Genomic DNA, 18,395 nt, shown 5'->3' with positions numbered 1-18,395 from the left:
GGTTTTTGTAAAATCAGGATTTGTTGAACAGGCAATAGTGTTCAACATTAGTTTGCACATTAAGACATAGTTTTACATCACATAAAACAAACCCCCCACCCAAAAATCACTATGGGTATGCTATGGGTTAACATGTGTGAATCAGTCCAACTGATTAATCAAAGCAGTCTACATTAAAGAGATTAGACTAGATCAATCTCTGAGTAATCAAAGCAGGCTAGATTAATTATGTATTCTGTGTTGAATGCAGAGGTGGGTTCCTACCAGTTCGCACCTATTCGGTAGAACCGATTCATCAAATCTACCGAACCGGTTAGAAGAGGTTCCACCAGTGGACCCGGAAAGCAGGCCACACCTACAGAAGAGGTTCCAAAATTTTTTGAAACCCACCACTGGTCCTTGGATATGATTATTCTACACTATCATGCTCATATTTATAAAACTCAGTGCCTCTGTGAAAGGTGAGGATGACTACTGCGTTTGTGGTGCAATCAGAACATTGCGTGTGTTGAAGTTGTTTTAACGCAAACCAAAGATGCCTTTTAAAAAACAAGTTTACATCATATTCTTATGCATGCCAATGCTGTGTGTGAGGTAATTTAAGGTGGTTCTGACAAGTGTCGTTGGCATCTTCGTTGGTCACATGGGCGGCACGCCACTCCCACAAAGGAAGCCACACCCACAGAGTAGGTTCGAACAATTTTTGAAACCCACCACTGGTTGAATGCTATCTATTGGCTTGTTGAAACAAATCAGAGTTATAAACTGGATGCATGGTTCTTGCCATGTACCATTCATGAATTATCATTTGATAAATTGGACAAAGAGAGCATTGGCAGTAACCAGAAGTTAAGGTAAAACTTTCCTATTGAGCTGAGGTGGTGCAGTGGTTAAATGCAGCACTGCAGGCTACTTCAGCTGACTACAGTTCAGCAGTTCGGCTGTTCAAATCTCACCGGCTCAGGGTTGACTCAGCCTTCCATCCTTCCGAGGTGGGTAAAATGAGGACCCGGATTGTTGGGGGCGATATGCTGACTCTGTAAACCGCTTAGAGAGGGCTGAAAGCCCTATGAAGCGGTATATAAGTCTAACTGCTATTGCTATTGCTATTGCCTTCTAACCAGAACAGAGTTAGGAGAGGCAGATACAACATGTGCAAGTTCAAGACTTGCTCTGACTCATTCCTTTTGTGATTTTTTTTTTAATCAACCTTTATACTTTTAACTACCCTCTAAACAATGAAGAGTTTATTCCAGACAACTGAAACCATTTTTATAATAAGCAAATGCCTTGAGTTCTATGAATCATTCCATTGTCTAAACAGGGACATCAGAAGGATTTACTCAAACACATCTTAAAAATAAAGATGACAACAAATATTGGTGGAAATACATCTCGCACTAAAATAGGACAAAAGAATGATGTTCAAGAGGCAGTACACCTCCATCTAATAAAAGAAGCAGTCATCCTTGGAACTGAACTATAGGCCCAAGAAAAATGACAATTCAAGCAAAGCAAGCTTCTTTATGGATATAAGGTAATTTTACCTCACAAAGTAGTAAATCAATTATGTGGAAGACCATACAAAGTGGAAACTTGGCAGTGAAGAGGGTGAGAAACCACTGGGAGGCATACATATGAGCTTCAAGATTCTGTTCCACAAAATGGTTATATAAATCAGGCAGCTGTTCCTACGGAGAAAAGTGAAAGACGAAGAGGAACATAACTTTTCTTCTCAAAGAAGTTAAATGTAGTATCAGAATCTAAATTAACATGCGTTGTTTTCTTATACTTATGAACTATATGCTTATATTTCTGCTATATCTTAAGCTAATGTTAGGAAATATTTGTAGAATAAACACTTTGGTACTAAACATGAAGATCATATGTGTTTCATGTATTATGTATGCTATGTATGTATGTATAACCACACACACATACAGGTTGCACATTAATTATCAATACCTCAATTTTCATGGACAGATGAGCATACCTATGGTAGGATATGTTCATTATTCCCTTTCTTTTAGCATATCCTTTTTCTAAAACAAAGAAAAATTCCAGGTCATACCTGCGTAAGTTTCTCCAGCTGATAAAATTTTCTCCGCAAACCTTCCAAATTGTTTTTATAGAGCTCCCGCAGGCCATAGTCATACATGATCTTCACTAGGATACAGAAGGCTTGTTCTTCAGGCATCTGCATGGGAACCATAAATATAAAGTGAAGCCTTCTGTACATGGGAGAACGCAAAAAGAGGAAACTAAAATATGCATTCAAATAGCTTTCAATCAGGATTTTGTACCTGCTGATTGTGGTGGAACTGATTGGAATTTCTCAAGAGCGTATGAATTTTCAGAATTTAGAATTACATAGCTCTTCCATATATTCAGTGGGTTCTTATAAATGTGCTGTTTATGCAAAAGCGAAGTGCTAAAAAGGAAAACTTATCTAATATTCAGGGATAGCTACCAATTGGTCTCCGGACGCAATTCAAGGTGTTGGTTATTACCTTTAAAGCCCTACATGGCTTAGGACCAGCGTATCTGCGAGACCGCCTACTGCCACACACCTCCCAACGGCCGATAAGATGACACAGATTGGGCCTCCTTCAGATGCCGTCAGCCAGACAGTGTCGGCTGGCGGGGCCCCAGAGGAGGGCCTTCTCTGTGGCTACTCCGACCCTGTGGAACCAGCTACCCCCAGAGGTCCGGAACTTACCCACTCTAATGGCCTTCAGAAAAGCTGTTAAAACCTGGCTGTTCCGGCAGGCCTGGGGCTGTTGACCTATTGTTAAGGTCCAGCCCTGATTAGAACGAATGCATGTTGTGAATTTTAAACTATTTTTATTTTATTTATTTTTTTTGCTTCTTTTTTTTTTCTTTCCTCTCTGTAAGCCGCCCGGAGTCCTTCGGGATTGGGTGGCCTATAAATTTAATAAATAATAATAATAATAGTAATAATAATAATAGAACAAAATAAAACTTATCTCATAAGAAATAGACTAATCGATCACTAATCAAAACTATTTTTAATAGTATGTTGCTAATCGTGTATAAAAATACAGTGATTTAGAAATTTGTAACTTAGCAAAGAGCAACCTATCTTTTTCCCCCCTATGCCCTGCAACTGTATTTCAATTTCAAAAATTCCCTTTGCTTTGAGAGGCATAGATTGTGTATAATATGCTTAATCCCCTCTTCTCAAGGGCCAGTTGAAAGTCTACTCCAACTGGCAATTTTCTTATCTGGGGCCAATCTACAGATTTCAAGTCACGACAAGATTATCTACTTGCACATTTAAAGAAGCAAACAACCTCACATAAAAGGAATGAACAGAAGTCTTATTAACAATCCTATGTGAACAACCAAACAAAAGTCACTCCTGCCTTAACAGGTAGAAAGGCTTCCTTCTTTGACATAAAAGCTTTTTCTATATACCAAACCCTAGCTAAAAGTTTATCATAATGGCTGAAAAGAAAAAAAAATGTCTTTAACATCTATTCCAAGGACTAAATTTCCCTGAATTTCGAAGAGTAGGAACATCCACTTATTCTTGTAAGTGCCAACATGAGATTAGATAAGTAGGGAAATGTAGAATTAGAAATCTGAAAGGTGGAAACAAACATTTCACCTGCTTGTCTGATTAAAAACAGTGTTTCTTTTTCTAGTATACTCACATGCAGCAGAAGAACAGCAGCAAGAAAGGAATGACCCTGACAATAACCAATTTCTTCATCATAAACCGAATATGCCTGGAATTAAAAAAAGAAATTTGATTGCAATTGTGAATTATTACATTTCATGGTCACAACTGAAGTGACGTGGCTCCCTATGAGTGACTCGCTTTTCTTACATTCTGCCATAAAGATGCCAAATGTTAATCTGAAATATAAAAGCTTGAAAGCCATTTTCCCACGCAACATGGAATGTATTGCTCTAAATTCACTGGTGTGCATGTACATTCCATGGTATAATTACAACACTTTAGAAAGCACACCATTTTGTCATTTATTTTGAGCATCAATCAATCACTTGAAACAGCCACAAACACCCTGAAGGAAATCAGCTTTTAACTCCTTTTTAAGAGACACGATTCATTTTTTTTTTTAATCTCCTAAAAATTCACCTCGGCTCGTGAAAAGCACATGACAGAGCTAGTTATACACTACCGACACGACACATACAAATATGTGCTTTAAAGATGGGATCTAAAGCCCCAGAGAATCAAAACAAGCTTGGCATCTAAACAATAATAGTGTTTCTGACAAAGGTGGAACACCGCAATCAATTGGCACCCCTACTGTTGTCAGGCAGTGAAAGGACTCTGGCAAGCGCTAAGGAAATAGGCTTTACTAAGACAGAACGAGCTTGGAAAACCTTAGGAAGCCAAAACAATTCACTGGCTATCTTAATAGCATTCACAATACCTCTTGCAATTCATTGTGCTGTTGTTTGGGGGTTGAAGCAGAAGTGACAGCACTAAATCCTGCCAACACACTTAGCTCTAGAACATTCTGAATGTTCACAGGAAACCCTGACATGCACAGAACTCACAAAAAAAAAAAGCAGCATTTTGCGATTTGTGACATACAAAATGGCACTTTAAATTCGTTTGAAAGAAACCGGGATTCTCAGAACAGTTGTTCGCTTCTTGTCTGCTGGTTTGTTTTATAAATAATCATATCATAGTAATAAATTATAAGCCACTGGTCACAGACAGACTGAGATGAGCATTTTTAAAAAGCCACCCAGATACAATATAATTTTTCCTTCTTGTGGTATTCAAAAAGAAGCAAAATAGGAGTGGTAGAGGGGGAGGGGAAGTAGGGTAGAGGGGGAAGATGGAGGGAAGATAGAAAGTTGGAGAGGGGTGGAAGAAAGAGGTGTACGGAGAGTGGAAGAGGTATATTGGGTTTCTATTTTTTGTGGTATTGTTGATAAGAGGAATTGCTGTGATTATTGTTTAATGTTGTATGGTTCTGGCTATGTGCACAGTATATATGTGAGGTATGAAAATGAAAAAATGGAAAATAAAAAACCTTTTTCACACACACAAAAAAAAAGAACGGGTAGTAAAAAAAATTGAATCCCACCACTGGTGTAAATGTATCCCACCTTATCTCTGTCAAAAGTATGTGTTCAATTATTAAACATAAGAAACACGAAATATATATATATATGTGTGTGTGTGTGTGTGTGTGTGTGTGTGTGTGTGTATGTATGTATGTATGTATGTATGTATGTATGTATGTATGTATGTATATATGTATATATATTTATTTAAAGTCACAACCCCTGGTATGCCCAAATATGGGAGGAAGGTCACACTTCCACTCTCTGTCTTCGGCTCTTCTCAAGAGACCATCCAGACAGAAACCCAATATTTTTTACTGTTGCCTTTTTGTTACATTTGTTATATTTATGCTGATAAATAAATAAAGGGAGACTAGTATAGATCTATTTCAAGCTATTTAGCTCTCATCAGCTAGCCACACCCTTGTTGGGAATTGAACCTGTGCTCTATTGCCTCTTAGGCAGATGTGTTAACCATTGAGCTACAGAGCTCGACTCCTTAGGAGTCAATGGTTAACACATCTGCCTAAGAGGCAATAGAGCACAGGTTCTATTCCCAACAAGGGTGTGGCTAGCTGATGAGAGCTAAATAGCTTGAAATAGATCTATACTAGTCTCCCTTTATTTATTTATCAGCATAAATATAACATACATATATACATATATACATATGTACATATGTACATATGTACATATGTACATATATACATATATACATATATACACATATACACATATACACACACACACACACACACACACACACACACATATATATATATATATATATATATAAAGAAGCAATACCTCAAACTGAGGTACTGAATTATTAATTCAACTGTACAGATTCTTTCATTTCATTTCATTCCCTGTCCTCAGTCCCACCATGACCACACATTACTTTATATAGTACCTTTTGTTCTTTAAATGCCTCATCTTTCTGAGAATCTTACTTAACTATTCAATAATGAGTGGTTCTGCTTTTCCCTTCACACCTCAAGCTTTTTCATTTTCTTATCTCTCTCTTCCACACCCACGCAAATGCCTCTGTATCTTGCCCGAGCCTTACTGTACCTTTCTTACACCCTCGCACATCCCCTTGAACCTCCCCCAACCCTTGCCTACACTCCCTCGCACTCTCACAACCCCCTCATTTTTACACACCATCCCCTATCCTTGCTGCACCTTCCTCACATCACAGTGCACCCTCGCGCACCTTCCCAACCTTCCTGGGTGTCTCCCGTGCATCTTCATGTAACCTTATGCACCCTCCCACCTCACACAACCCCTTGTACCCTCACATAGTCTTCCCACACTACTTCTCGTGTCCCCTCACACCCCTACACACCATGCTTGACCCTCACCAACCCTCCCTCAGACTTACATCCTCCGCAACCCACTCTGTGCCACTCACACAACCTTGTACTCCCAGAAATTTCCCTGATCCTTGCTGTATTTCCCTTGGACACTGCAATGACGTGCGGTGAGGTTTATGGCTGGTGAGGCAGCAATTTTTTTAGACTTGTGGACTTCAACTCCCAGAATTCCACAGCCAGGCATGCTCAGTTCCAATTTAAAGTGACAGCATTTGTTTTTCTCCTTTGCTAAATAAGTTTCCTTCTTTATTTTTATTTTTCTTCTCCCTTCCCCTCCTTTCTCCCTCTCTCCCTCCCTCCCCCCTCTCTCAAACACACACACACACACACATAGTTGCACCAGGAGAATGAAGTTTGAATTCCTCCCCCTTCCTCCTACCCACACGTACCTTTTCCAGCTGCTTCAGAGAGGATTTCAACTCTGCTCTTGCCTGTCATCATGAAAAGAAAAATAATGTAAAAGGAAAAATGCAAGAGCTGAGGTCAGGCTGAGTTAGTTGCTGCCAGAGTCACCGAGGATGACTCTGCTTAACTGTTTAAAAAAGCCTCTAAAAAAGTGCCCTCTACAGGAGGAGGCAGGAGAATGACATGCCTCACCTCCGTCAGGAATTTTTCGGCTTTTAACCCTTGCTTAACTCTGCTCGAGTGATCATAAAACGCCTAAAGTCAGACTAGATGAGGCACGTCGTTTTCCTGCCTCCTCCTGTAGAGGGTGCTTTTTAGAGGCTTCTTTAAACAGTTAAGCACTAAGCAGAGTCGAACACCATGGTTGTTCATCCATGGTGACTCTGGCAGCAACTAGCTCAGCCTGACCTCCGCTCTTGCCTTTTTCCTTTTACATTTTTTTTCTTTTCATGACGACAGTGGTGAGGCTCTGCCTCCCCTGACTGCATGTCCCTGCACCCCATGCACCCTCCCTGACCCTCGCTGCACCTCCCTCACATCATTGTAGACCCCATGGGTCTGTCTTTAACAGAAACTCAAAAGCTTTGCCATGTTCTTTTTCCCTCTGCTGACCAAGAAGGCTTGGCCTGGTCCTTCATAAGACTGCTGTTGCATGCACAAGGCTTTCTTCTCCAAGCCGCACACAGTGATTTTCTTGCAAGACCCGGGAAGACCCGTTGTCTTCTAGATCAGCAGTTGCCTCACAAAGGGCAAAGTACACCTTGTCAGCAGCAGGAGCAAGAAGACGGTAATGGTGAGCTGTGGTGCAGAATGCAGGGTGGCCAGGATTTTGGAGTAGATGGATGATAGCAAGGGCAACTGGGTTCCACCACAAATGCGCGTACAACAAAAGCGCGTGTGACTAAACCGCGGTGACAAAACTGCGCCGTCAAAACCGCGGAGACGAATGAGCGCTGAAGCGCTCCGACAACAGCGCGCCAACAGAAGCGCGCTGTAACATAACCCTAAAAATAACCCTAAAAATAACCCTAAACCTAACCCTAACCCTAAACCTTACCTTAACTTAAATCGCGCTTCTGTCGGCGCGCTGTTGTCGGCGCACTGTTGTCGGCACGCTTTTGACATCGCGGTTTTAGCACCGCGGTTTTGTCGGCGCGCTTTTGACGTTCGCGGTTATGTCATGCCACGGGGCAACTGCACCTGCCCTGTAGTGGGCTGGGTGGCTGAAGCTTTCTGGGATAGCAACAACACCCTTTACGCTGCACTGCTGGGCCAAGTTGGGATTGGGCTTCACACTCTACTGCAACTCAGGGAATCCTTGCAGCCACAGAGCCACGGTGCATCAAGAAGTCCCATGTTGCTGGGGCTTCCTGATGTGCTTCGGGTTTGCGCCATGCTGCTGGGGCTTCCTAGGCATGGCAGATTTGCACCATGCTGCTGGATTACGATAGAGGGTGATGTTTCTGGGAAGCGAGGAGAAGGATATGGCTTCACACGGTGGCTCAGAGCTTCTCGCAGCCCAAGAGCCACAATGAGTCACAGTGTCTTCTTTCCTCAGTCTTCCTGTACTCATACACATGCATCCCACCTCTTCTTTATCCAGCCTCGCCGAGCTTGCATCACATTTTAGCAATCCCCAACATCTGCACAGTTATGCTTGGTCTTCCAGGTCAACACTCTACCTTCCTTATCTGGAATTCACTTTGCTTTCCCCTTAATGGCCTATGCATCTGGAGTTACTATGGTAACTGAGATTGCCGGACTTGTCACCACTAACCATGTGACATCGTGCTTTACAATTGCTTAGTGACCGGAATTCCAGTCCCAACTGTGCTTGTAAATTAAGGACTACCTGTATTATCCTAGTAATACAGAACCATCTTCTCCAGGTAAAACTGATCCATCTTGTCTATTCCTCCTGAGTAGGGATGTGAGCCAGAAGACAAGGTTATTTTATTATGGCTCCCTCCCAGTGGAAAAGCCTATTCTCAGACATCCAGATGGCATCCTCCCTGATGATATTTAGGCAGGCAGTGAAGCCACAGCTGTTTCATAGAGCTTTTAATCTGTTATTTTAACCATGAAGTTGCTGATAGTTAACAGACACTGTGGGAGGTGAATACTTTATTACAGTTATTGGGATTTTTGATTGTATTTGTAAACCTTTGATAGTCCAACCATATATTTGAATTGAATTTGAATTTTACTTTATTTGTATGCCGCCCTTTTCCCTGAAAGGGACTCAGGGCGGCTCACAATTCAAGGGAAAGGGAAACAAACAAAGTTACAAAATATAAAGACCATACATAGTTAAAAAACACAACAATCATACCATTCGAAGTGGGGCTGCAAGTCTTTAGCCCCAGGGCTGTCGGAACAGCCAGGTTTTAAGGGCTATGCGGAAGGCCTGGAGGGTGGTGAGGGGTCGAATCTCCACGGAGAGTTCATTCCACAGGGTCGGAGCAGCCACAGAGAAGGCCCTCCTCCGGGTAGTCGCCAGTCGACACTGGGCAGCTGATGGAATTCGGAGGAGGCCTAGTCTGGGATCTTATTGGTCTAGTGGAGGTAATTGGCAGTAGGCGGTCTCTCAAGTACCCAGATCCAATACCATGAAGGGCTTTGTAGGTGACAACTAGCACCTTGAAGCGAATCCGGAGATCAACAGGCAGCCAGTGCAGCTCGCGGAGGATAGGTGTTACGTGGGTGAATCGAGGCGCACCCACGATCGCTCGCGCGGCCGCATTCTGGACAAGCTGAAGTCGCCGAATACTCTTCAAGGGCAGCCCCATGTAGAGCACATTGCAGTACTCCAGCCTAGAGGTCACAAGGGCACGAGTGACTATTGTGAGAGCCTCCCGGTTCAGGTAGGGGCGCAACTGGTGCACCAGGCGAACCTGGGCAAATGCCCCCCTGGTCACAGCTGACAAATGGTGTATAGAGAAGAGTTCCCCAACCTTGGGGGGAGGGGGGATGAGGAGAGGGGATGGTTCTGTAAAATGATGGACAAGTGCATGCACACGCACATTGGACAAGTACATGTGCATGCCCAGCTCCATTTGCATGAGCCATCACTCATGTAAATGAAACATGTGCACCCATGCTTGCCTGCTGCTCGTACAAATGGGGATGCGCGCACATGCAATCACCCACCATATCCGCGGCCCAGTTCTGAAAGGTTCAAGACCCAGTAGTGGGCCGCGGCCTGGAGGTTGGGGACCTCTGGTATATAGTACCAAAAGAGAAACGAATCAGCCAGTAAGTAGATATGTCTACAGGGAAATATAAACCGTCTATATTCAGAATCTAGGCACCCTTCCACATTCAGCATTTTCTCAGGAACTGTCACTTTTTTAGTCTCATTTTTTATGATACCACAGTAATTATTTATTTATATGTATATTTATATCCTGTCTCCTTTAGTTTACTTACTTTTTTTTTCATCTTTCTTCTACGAAGACTTTTGAGCTAACTAAAATTCTGGTTTTAATTTTAGTGTTTGTGCCTCCCTACTATTTCAGTAAAAAAAAATCCCACATAATGCTTAAAAACCAGTGTACAGCAAGGGTGTCAAACACATGGACTATGGGTTCGATGCGTCACGCGTTGGCCACAACCATCTCTAGTTTAGCGAAGGGAGGGGAAGTTGCAATATGTCATGTGATGACAACACAATGTTGCAAGTTTGACACCCAGGTGTACAGGTAGTCCTCAACTCACAACCACAATTCAGCCCAAAATATATGTTGCTAAGTGAGAAATTTGCCCCATGTTATGAATTTTCTTGTCACATCTGTTAAGTTAATCACAGCAGTTGTTAAATTAGTAACACAGTTAAGTAAATCTGATCCACATTGACTTTGCTCACCAGAAAGAGATTCATAGGACTAAAATAGAGTAAAATTGTCTCATTTTATTTGAATTTTCCTGAGGCTGGAGGGTGGAACTCCTGGCTGCGAAAAGGGAGTGAAAGAGATCCCTAGGACTACAATAGAGTAAAATTGTCTCATTTCATTTGAACTTTCCTGAGGCTGGAGGGTGGAGCTCCTGGCTGCAAGGGGGGAGTCAAAGAGATCCATAGGATTACGGTAGTAGCCCGCGCACCTAACGCCGCGTGAATCATATATCTATAAACCAAAAATAGCAATAATACATTCTGTGTTAGTGTGCTTGAGACTGTGATTTTATTTTACTTCAAAATGACCGGCTTAGATCAATGTAATAGTTGTCTTGCACCTGTCTTTTGCAGTACTCTTTTCAAATTTGGATTCTGTCCCCTTTGGAAACAAATTACTAGACTACATAGACACATTACCTGTATTGAATCTCCAATCTGTTCTCTCCAAGCAGAAATTAGGTGCCCAATTCGGCCATTCCACTCTATGGAGATGACACGCTACCAGCCCCCACTACCGCAAAGATCCCGCAAGAGAAGAGCAGTTTGGACAATTGTGGGATCTGGCAGGGTGAGAGCTGTGAACCATAAACACAAAGCTTTTGCTGTGTCCCAGCATAACAGATATAGTGGCCTTGCTGACCTTAATGGGGACACTAAAGTGACAAGTCAAGGTTGTTGTGATAATGATGACTCAAATAAACATGGGATCATGGTCCAAAATGAAGAACTTACTTCGGAAAGGCAAAAGTGTGAATCAGGTATCCCACATCAGTCGCACAAGAAGAGCAAGGTATCCAAAAAGAGAAGTCACCTTCGGGTTGGTGATTCAATCGTAAGAGATGTAAATTTAGGAAAGGCTATGAAGGTTTCGAAAGAGGTCAGGTGTCTGCCAAGTGCTATTGCCAGCAGAGACAAGAGGTGTAGTCTTAAGATAGTCAAGAATGCAAGTAAGGACTGTGATGTTGATGCTATTATACATCTTGGCACAAATGATCTGTCCCAAAAAGATGTACTTTCTGTGAAGAGTGATTTCCAGAGGTTGGGGTATGAACTTAGTAGTATATGTTGTAGGCTTATCTTTTCAGAGGTTTTACCAGTATATAAGGAACAAAAAGAGAAGGGCCAGTTTGTAGCAGAGTTTAATGTGTGGCTAAAGGAGTGATGTAAAAGGGAAGGCTTTGGTTTTATTAGTCATGATGTCCGCAGCTGGTCCAATGAAAAACTGTTCAAAAGAGATGGTTTGCACCCATCCAAGAAAGGGACTGAATTACTTGGCATTAAATTCACAGATTTTCTGGATAAATATTTAAACTGAACAGTGGGGACAGAGAATTAATTGATACAGAACATTTCTGTCCCCAGCAATCTAAGACTCATAGGGTTATTAGTGCATGTAACATAGATATTTGTGCGGGTAAGATTATCACTCCTGCTGTCAAGCAAAACAAAGCATTTAATAATGAGTGCCATACCATGTGCACAAATCATACAAGTGGCAAGAAAACAGGGGCAGTCAGGCATAACACAGGTTATGTAAACACAGGATCAATCAAATGTCTATACACCAATGCACAGAGTATGAGGAATAAACAGGGTGAATTAGACATTCAAGTAAATGAGGGCAGATATGATATTGTTGCCATTACAGAAACTTGGTGGGATGAAACATACAGCTAGAAGGATTTAAATTATTTAAAAGAAATAGACCAAATAAAAGAGGAGATGGAGTTGCACTATAGGTAAGAAATAACAACCTCTCTACAGAAATAGAGCACAACAATGATGAGAACTCTCTTGAATGCATTTGGGTCAATATTAAAGGTGGGGGGTGGGGGCGACATTGCCATAGGTCTATACTACAGGCACTCAACCAAGCAGAGGAAGTAGATGAACCTTTTGCTAGTCAGCTAACTAAGGTATGTAGGAAGCACACCACAATAGTAATGGGAAATGTTAACTACCCTGACATCAACTGGAAAACAAACTCTACACCAAGTGGAAGATCCAACAGGTTCCTAACGAACCTAGCAGACAAGTTTGTTTCCCAAAAAGTAGAGAAGGGAACAAGGGGATCGGCCATATTGGACTTAATTCTCACTAACAGAGGAAATGATAGAAGGTGTTGAAGCTACAGGAACCTTGGGGGCAAGCGATCATGCAATACTGGAATTCAACATTATGCAAACATAAGTAGTAGAACAAAGTCAAACTACAGTATTGGACTATAGGAGAGCTAATTTCAATAAGCTTAGAGAGAGCTTGGGAAGGATTCCATGGATGAGAATCCTCAAGGGGAAAACAACTCAAGAAGCTTAGGAAATTTTGAAAAATGAGATAATAAAAGCCCAGTCTAGCATAATACCAATGAAGAAGAAAAATAACAGCTCCAAAAAGAAACAAGCATAAAGAACTGTCTGACAAATCGAAAGACAAAAAGGATAAATATAAAAAGTGGAAAGAGGGGGACATAGCTAAGGCAGAATCAGGGGTGGGTTCCTGCCAGTTCTAACCGGTTCGGTAGAAGAGGTTCCACAAATTTAGCATGCTGTTTAGAACTGTTTAGAATGCTTGGCTCGCTCCCCCCATCCGACACGATCTCCTTTCATTCTCCGTCTGCCTCATTCACTCGTTCGGGCAGCAGAGAACGAAAGGAGATCGCATAACCGAGGGCAAAGGAGCCTGCAGCCTCCTTAATTCAAACGTTCAGGCAGTGGGGGGGGGGCTTTCTTGCACGCCTTCTTTGTTTCTCCAAAGGCGTGTGAGAAAGCCCGCCCCCCATTGCCTGAATGTGTCCCAGAACTGCACTGTTAGGTAAGGGAAGCAGGTCTTGGGAGAGACCTTCCGTCCCCCTCCAGAGAGCCCATGTTGAAAGACAGGAGGTGCGCTGGTTTGAATGGGGGGGAGAGCGGGCAGTTTAATGGCCCGCCTTAATGCTAGTTCGGGCAGGTGGAGAAAGGAGGCATGCAATAGTCAAGGGTGAAGGTGCTCCCTTTTGCCCTTGCTGGCAGGGGTGCTTTATCACAAGCCTCCTTCCTTCTCTGCCTGCTCAAATTAGCAAAGGAGGTGCTGGCCCCAAACCGCTCGCTCATCCGCATTCAAACCAGCCCGCCCCTTTTGTCTCCCGGCATGGGCTCTCTGGACTGGCTTCCTTCCAGCGCGGCAAAGCTCTCAGCAAAGGCAAGAGTCCGGCCGCCGCGCCAGATTCAGAAAACCAGGCGGCTGTCAGAGAGAAGAGGGCAGCGTGTGCCCGTGGGCTTGTGCAATATCTGAATCCTCGCCTCCTGCTCTTCAGATGGTCTCCGGAGTCATCGCCAACCACGCAGAGCTTCGCCACAGCTCCACGCCGTAGAAAACATAGGCACGTGCGCACATGCCTATGTTTTAAAATTACAGCCTTGGAGATTTTGTAATGGCAGGAAACAATTGGGAGAGGGGCTTTGGTCCTGCTGTGGGCTGTAATTGTACAGGGTATGCGCACACCTATGTTTTCCACAGCTGGAAGACAAGGAATGGGAGGGAGACCAGTGGGACCTCGCCCTTCTGAAGAGGACCTGTCCTCTTAGAGAAAAACACAACTGCCAGGTACTTTTAACCTGTGATTAGAACACAAGGTGACCACAGTATATGTGTCTATGTGTGTGTGAGAGAGAGCGAGACAGACAGAGAGAGGCATACAGAGAGGGAGGGGGAGGGAGGGAATCAGAGAGAGACAGACAGACACGCAGAGAGAGACAGAGAGACAGAGTGGGAGAGGGAGGGAGGGAGGGAGACAGACAGACAGAGACACAGAGAGAAACACAGAGTGAGTGATTAAGTGAGTCAGAGAAAGACAGACAGACACAGAAACACAGACACATACACACATATACAAACAGAGTGACAGAGAGAGAGGGAGACAGAAACAGACAGACAGAGAGACAGATAGACATAGAGTGACAGATGGGTAAGGGAGGAGAGAGAGACAGAGAGATAGAGAATGACAGACAGAGAGAGACGGACGGAAGGAAGGAAGGAAGGAAGGAAGGAAGGAAGGAAGGAAGGAAGAAGAAAATGGGAGAGAGAGATAAGAAAGAAAGAAAGAAAGAAAGAAAGAAAGAAAGAAAGAAAGAAAGAGAACTTATGACCACAATTGAGCCCAAAATTTTGGTTGCTAAGCAAGTGCGTTGTTAAGTGAGTTTCACCACATTTTCCACGTTGGCCACGCCCACGTGGTCACATGACCATCGAGCCACTCCCACAAAACAGGCCACACCTACAGAATAGGTTCTAAAAAAAATTGAAACCCCCACTGGGCAGAATATCAGCAAATAGCCCGACCCTGTAAAGATGAAGTGAGGAAAGCTAAGCTTCACAATGAGATGAACAAAGGCTTGCCACAAAAGTAATAAATAACAAAAAAAGCTTCTTCCAACAAGTTAACCAGTCTTCTTAAATTTTAACAAGGATGTTATTTGTGATAGTCTTCTATTTAGTGGTAATTTACGTAAGAAAGTGAGAGTAGCAGAATAAATTAGATCTTTCTGATGTTTTGTATGTTTTCTTTCTACAGTAGAAAACACAATAGAAATCCATGACAACTACCTAGAATGCTGTTACACAAGGCAATCCACAGCTCCTCAAAATGCTGCTGCCAAATTGCAATTTTTGGTGTTAATGAATAAACAATTAAATAAATTGGGAGGAATCATCTTAGTTCCATTTCATTAAATGTTAATTCAGCTAAATATATATTTGGCCCAATCTACTTCCTTGGTCTGCTGCTGCCTATTTGTAGTATTATGAACTCCAGAATGCCATCCAAAGGCCTGTTGTGTCTGAAACAGAGGTGGGTTCCTACCAGTTCGCACCTATTCGGTAGAACCGGTTCGTCAAATCTACCGAACCTGTTAGAAGAGGTTCCACCAGTGGACCCGGAAAGCAGGCCACACCTACAGAAGAGGTTCCAAAAATTTTTGAAACCCACCACTGGCAAGGATCTTGTAACTTGACAGCTTTAAGACTTGCATGCTTCAATGCCAGAGTTTCTGAATAGCTACTTGGACCGACCTAAGTACTAATTCATAATTTCATATCCGGTCACATGGGCGGCAAGCTACTCCCATCTGGTCACATGGGCGGCAAGCCACTCCCATCTGGTCACATGGGTGGCAAGCCACTCCCACAAAGGAGGCCACACCCACAGAGTAGGTTCCAACAATTTTTGAAACCCACCACTGGTCTGAAACCTGAAAAGCTACTGTGCACCCTAATCTATATAGAATGTAACAAGTCTGAAAAATCTTTACTAAAACAAAAGAAACAATTAGAGGAAAACCCTTAACATTTGTTATTAACGTCCTAGAATTACATATTTGTTTAAAATGAGAAATTACTCTGTATGTACAGGTCTTGGTCTCCCGGCAATTTTTTTATAGCAAAACAATACCTCAATGTGCCAACAAGAATAAGTGAAGGACACTTATTAAGAAGGGCAATCTTTTTGGCACTTTGGATTTATTTTTGTAGGCATTCAAAAGATGTAGAAATAAGGGATGTAATAATCAGTTATGTTGTGGCCAGGCCGAATTGGAGTTTTGGGGTGGGGTGGGTTATTAAGAGGCAAAATGGCAGAAGCAGAATATGGCTAATATTCAAAAAGTTATTTGTCTTTTTTTTCCTCAAAAAAACCTCTTCCCAAATAGGTTAGGACTATACTTTCCTTTTATCTTTTTGATAAATTATTAACAAACTGGCACACCTACAGTCTACTAAAACATATTGAGGTTTCTCAATTATAACCACAATAAATTGTTTCTGATTAGCAGAGATTGCTAACTTGGGAGTGTAAACAACGGGCCTCACATTAAACTGTTTCAGCCACAGGAGTCCAAGCAGCTGAAAATCATTACTTCCTTCCAATTATTTTGGTTTCCTGGGGAAAAGGTATCTGTACTACACATGCAAGCAAGAAACCAGGTCACCAATATTATTTCATAATGTAGTACAACACAGAAAATCAATAATTTTACACGGTGGGCCAAAAGGCAACGTTGCGGATTCTCCACCATACTTTCATAAAGGAAGACTCTGTGTGCTAGCCCCTTCTAAGTGCCTGGAAAGCTTCTGGGCACTTAGGAATATTAATTAGTGAAGATAATATTCAATCCCCTTTCCAAATTGACATTTGGCCTGAGCTCCTTTCTGTCCTCACTAACGCTCTGGGGTGAATCTAGCCATCTGACCCTCACCTCTTAGATTAGAGCAGCAGTTTTCAAAGTGTGGTTCAAGGATCCTTAGGGGTCCTCAAAACCCTTTCAGGAGGTCCACAAGGTCAAGCTTTCTACAATTGAACTTGCTGGATGCTGGCTGGATGAATAGTCACTAAAAGAAATCACAACAGTGCTACTTGCCAATAATATAGTAACTTGCTGACTTAAAAACTAGCCCCGCAGCCCTGAAGATGGAATTAATATATTGTCTTCAGAATTGTACTTTTCCATATACAAATGTGTTCTGACCCCCCTCGTCCCACACCTACACACACTCCGAGCCAAAGATAAGTTACGGCATTTAATTAACAGACAGACAGGTCCTTGGCAGCAAACCGGCACAGACAAGCTTGGGCAGCAATCTGGCACAGATAAGGCTTGGCAGCAATCCAGCCTGCCAAGCTCACCATGTTCTCCGACTTTAGTTCCTGCGTTGACTTCTGCAAGAGGGGCGTGTGCACAAGCAGTCCTTTTATAGTCTGGAGAGGAGCCTAATGACCACCAGCTGAGTGCAATTACCTCCTGTAATTGCGTAATTGTTCCTTACACCTATTAGCTCTCCGATGCCGGGCATCTAGGAACAACTCCATTGGCTCCTCCCCATTGCTGACGTCCGGATCACACTCCCTTGTCTCCTCCCCACTGCTCCAAGGCTCAGGCGCCTCCTGGTGGCCAACCAGCCTCTCTACGCCCTGCTCTGAGTCAGGACCCTGTCCAGGGTCCTCCACATCCTCCAAAGCCGACTCATAGGACCCCTCGCTATCGGAGTCTGGTGACAGCTCCAACGGCTCCTGCTGGGCCACAACAGAAATGGATGAATCTATAGACGTGGCTGGACTTCTTGTACTTGTATAACTCATCTGATTATCAGCATCAACTAATGATTGAAGATCTTATTTTATGTGAATGCTTGGCAACAAACACAAGCGATGCTGAAATATTCAGTGCCAAATAACTTTTTTTTTTGCATCTCATACTTTATCCTGAACAACTGTGTGAACATTTGCACTGACGGTGCAAAAGCAATGGTAGGGAAAACTGCTTGCACCCTAGTATAACAGAATAACATATTGGAAGGGACCTTGGAGGAGTAGGAGACCCTATATCATTTCAAAATGGCTGTCCAATCTCTTCTTAAAAGCATCCAGAGAGAGAGTACCCACAACTTCTGAAGGCAAGCCATTCCATTAGTTAATTATTCTCACTGTTATGAAATTTCTCCTTAGTTCTAGATTTTCTCTCCTTGTTTAGTTTCCATCCATAGTTTCTTGTCTTGCCTTCTGATGCTTTGAAAAAATAGATTGAGCCCCACTTACCGAGGTGGCACAGTGGTTAAGTGCAACACTGCAGGCTACTTCAGCTGACTGCAGTTCTGCAGTTCGGCTGTTCAAATCTCAC

The 18,395-nt window shown here is 42.8% G+C and overlaps 1 protein-coding gene across 1 annotated transcript in view; it reads right to left on the bottom strand.

The window, feature by feature from the left end:
• The window catches only part of RABGAP1L (RAB GTPase activating protein 1 like), a 210,881-nt gene that overhangs the window by 90,643 nt on the left and 101,843 nt on the right, over positions 1–18,395 (bottom strand). Inside the window, exons 14-16 of the mRNA XM_087726774.1 lie at positions 3,678–3,752; positions 2,072–2,197; positions 1,548–1,691 (exon numbers count right to left, since the gene is read on the bottom strand). Of these exons, the coding sequence (XP_087582900.1) occupies positions 1,548–1,691; positions 2,072–2,197; positions 3,678–3,752 (345 nt within the window). The remainder of the gene's footprint in view (positions 1–1,547; positions 1,692–2,071; positions 2,198–3,677; positions 3,753–18,395) is intronic.

Source organism: Thamnophis sirtalis, unplaced genomic scaffold (assembly GCF_051295495.1).
Source record: "Thamnophis sirtalis isolate CommonGarterSnake01/CBP01778 unplaced genomic scaffold, rThaSir2_p1.2 scaffold_12, whole genome shotgun sequence".
Taxonomy (NCBI): Eukaryota; Metazoa; Chordata; class Lepidosauria; order Squamata; family Natricidae; genus Thamnophis; species Thamnophis sirtalis.
Note: the sequence above shows the minus strand (reverse complement) of the source record. Positions and strands in the feature narration are given on the sequence as shown.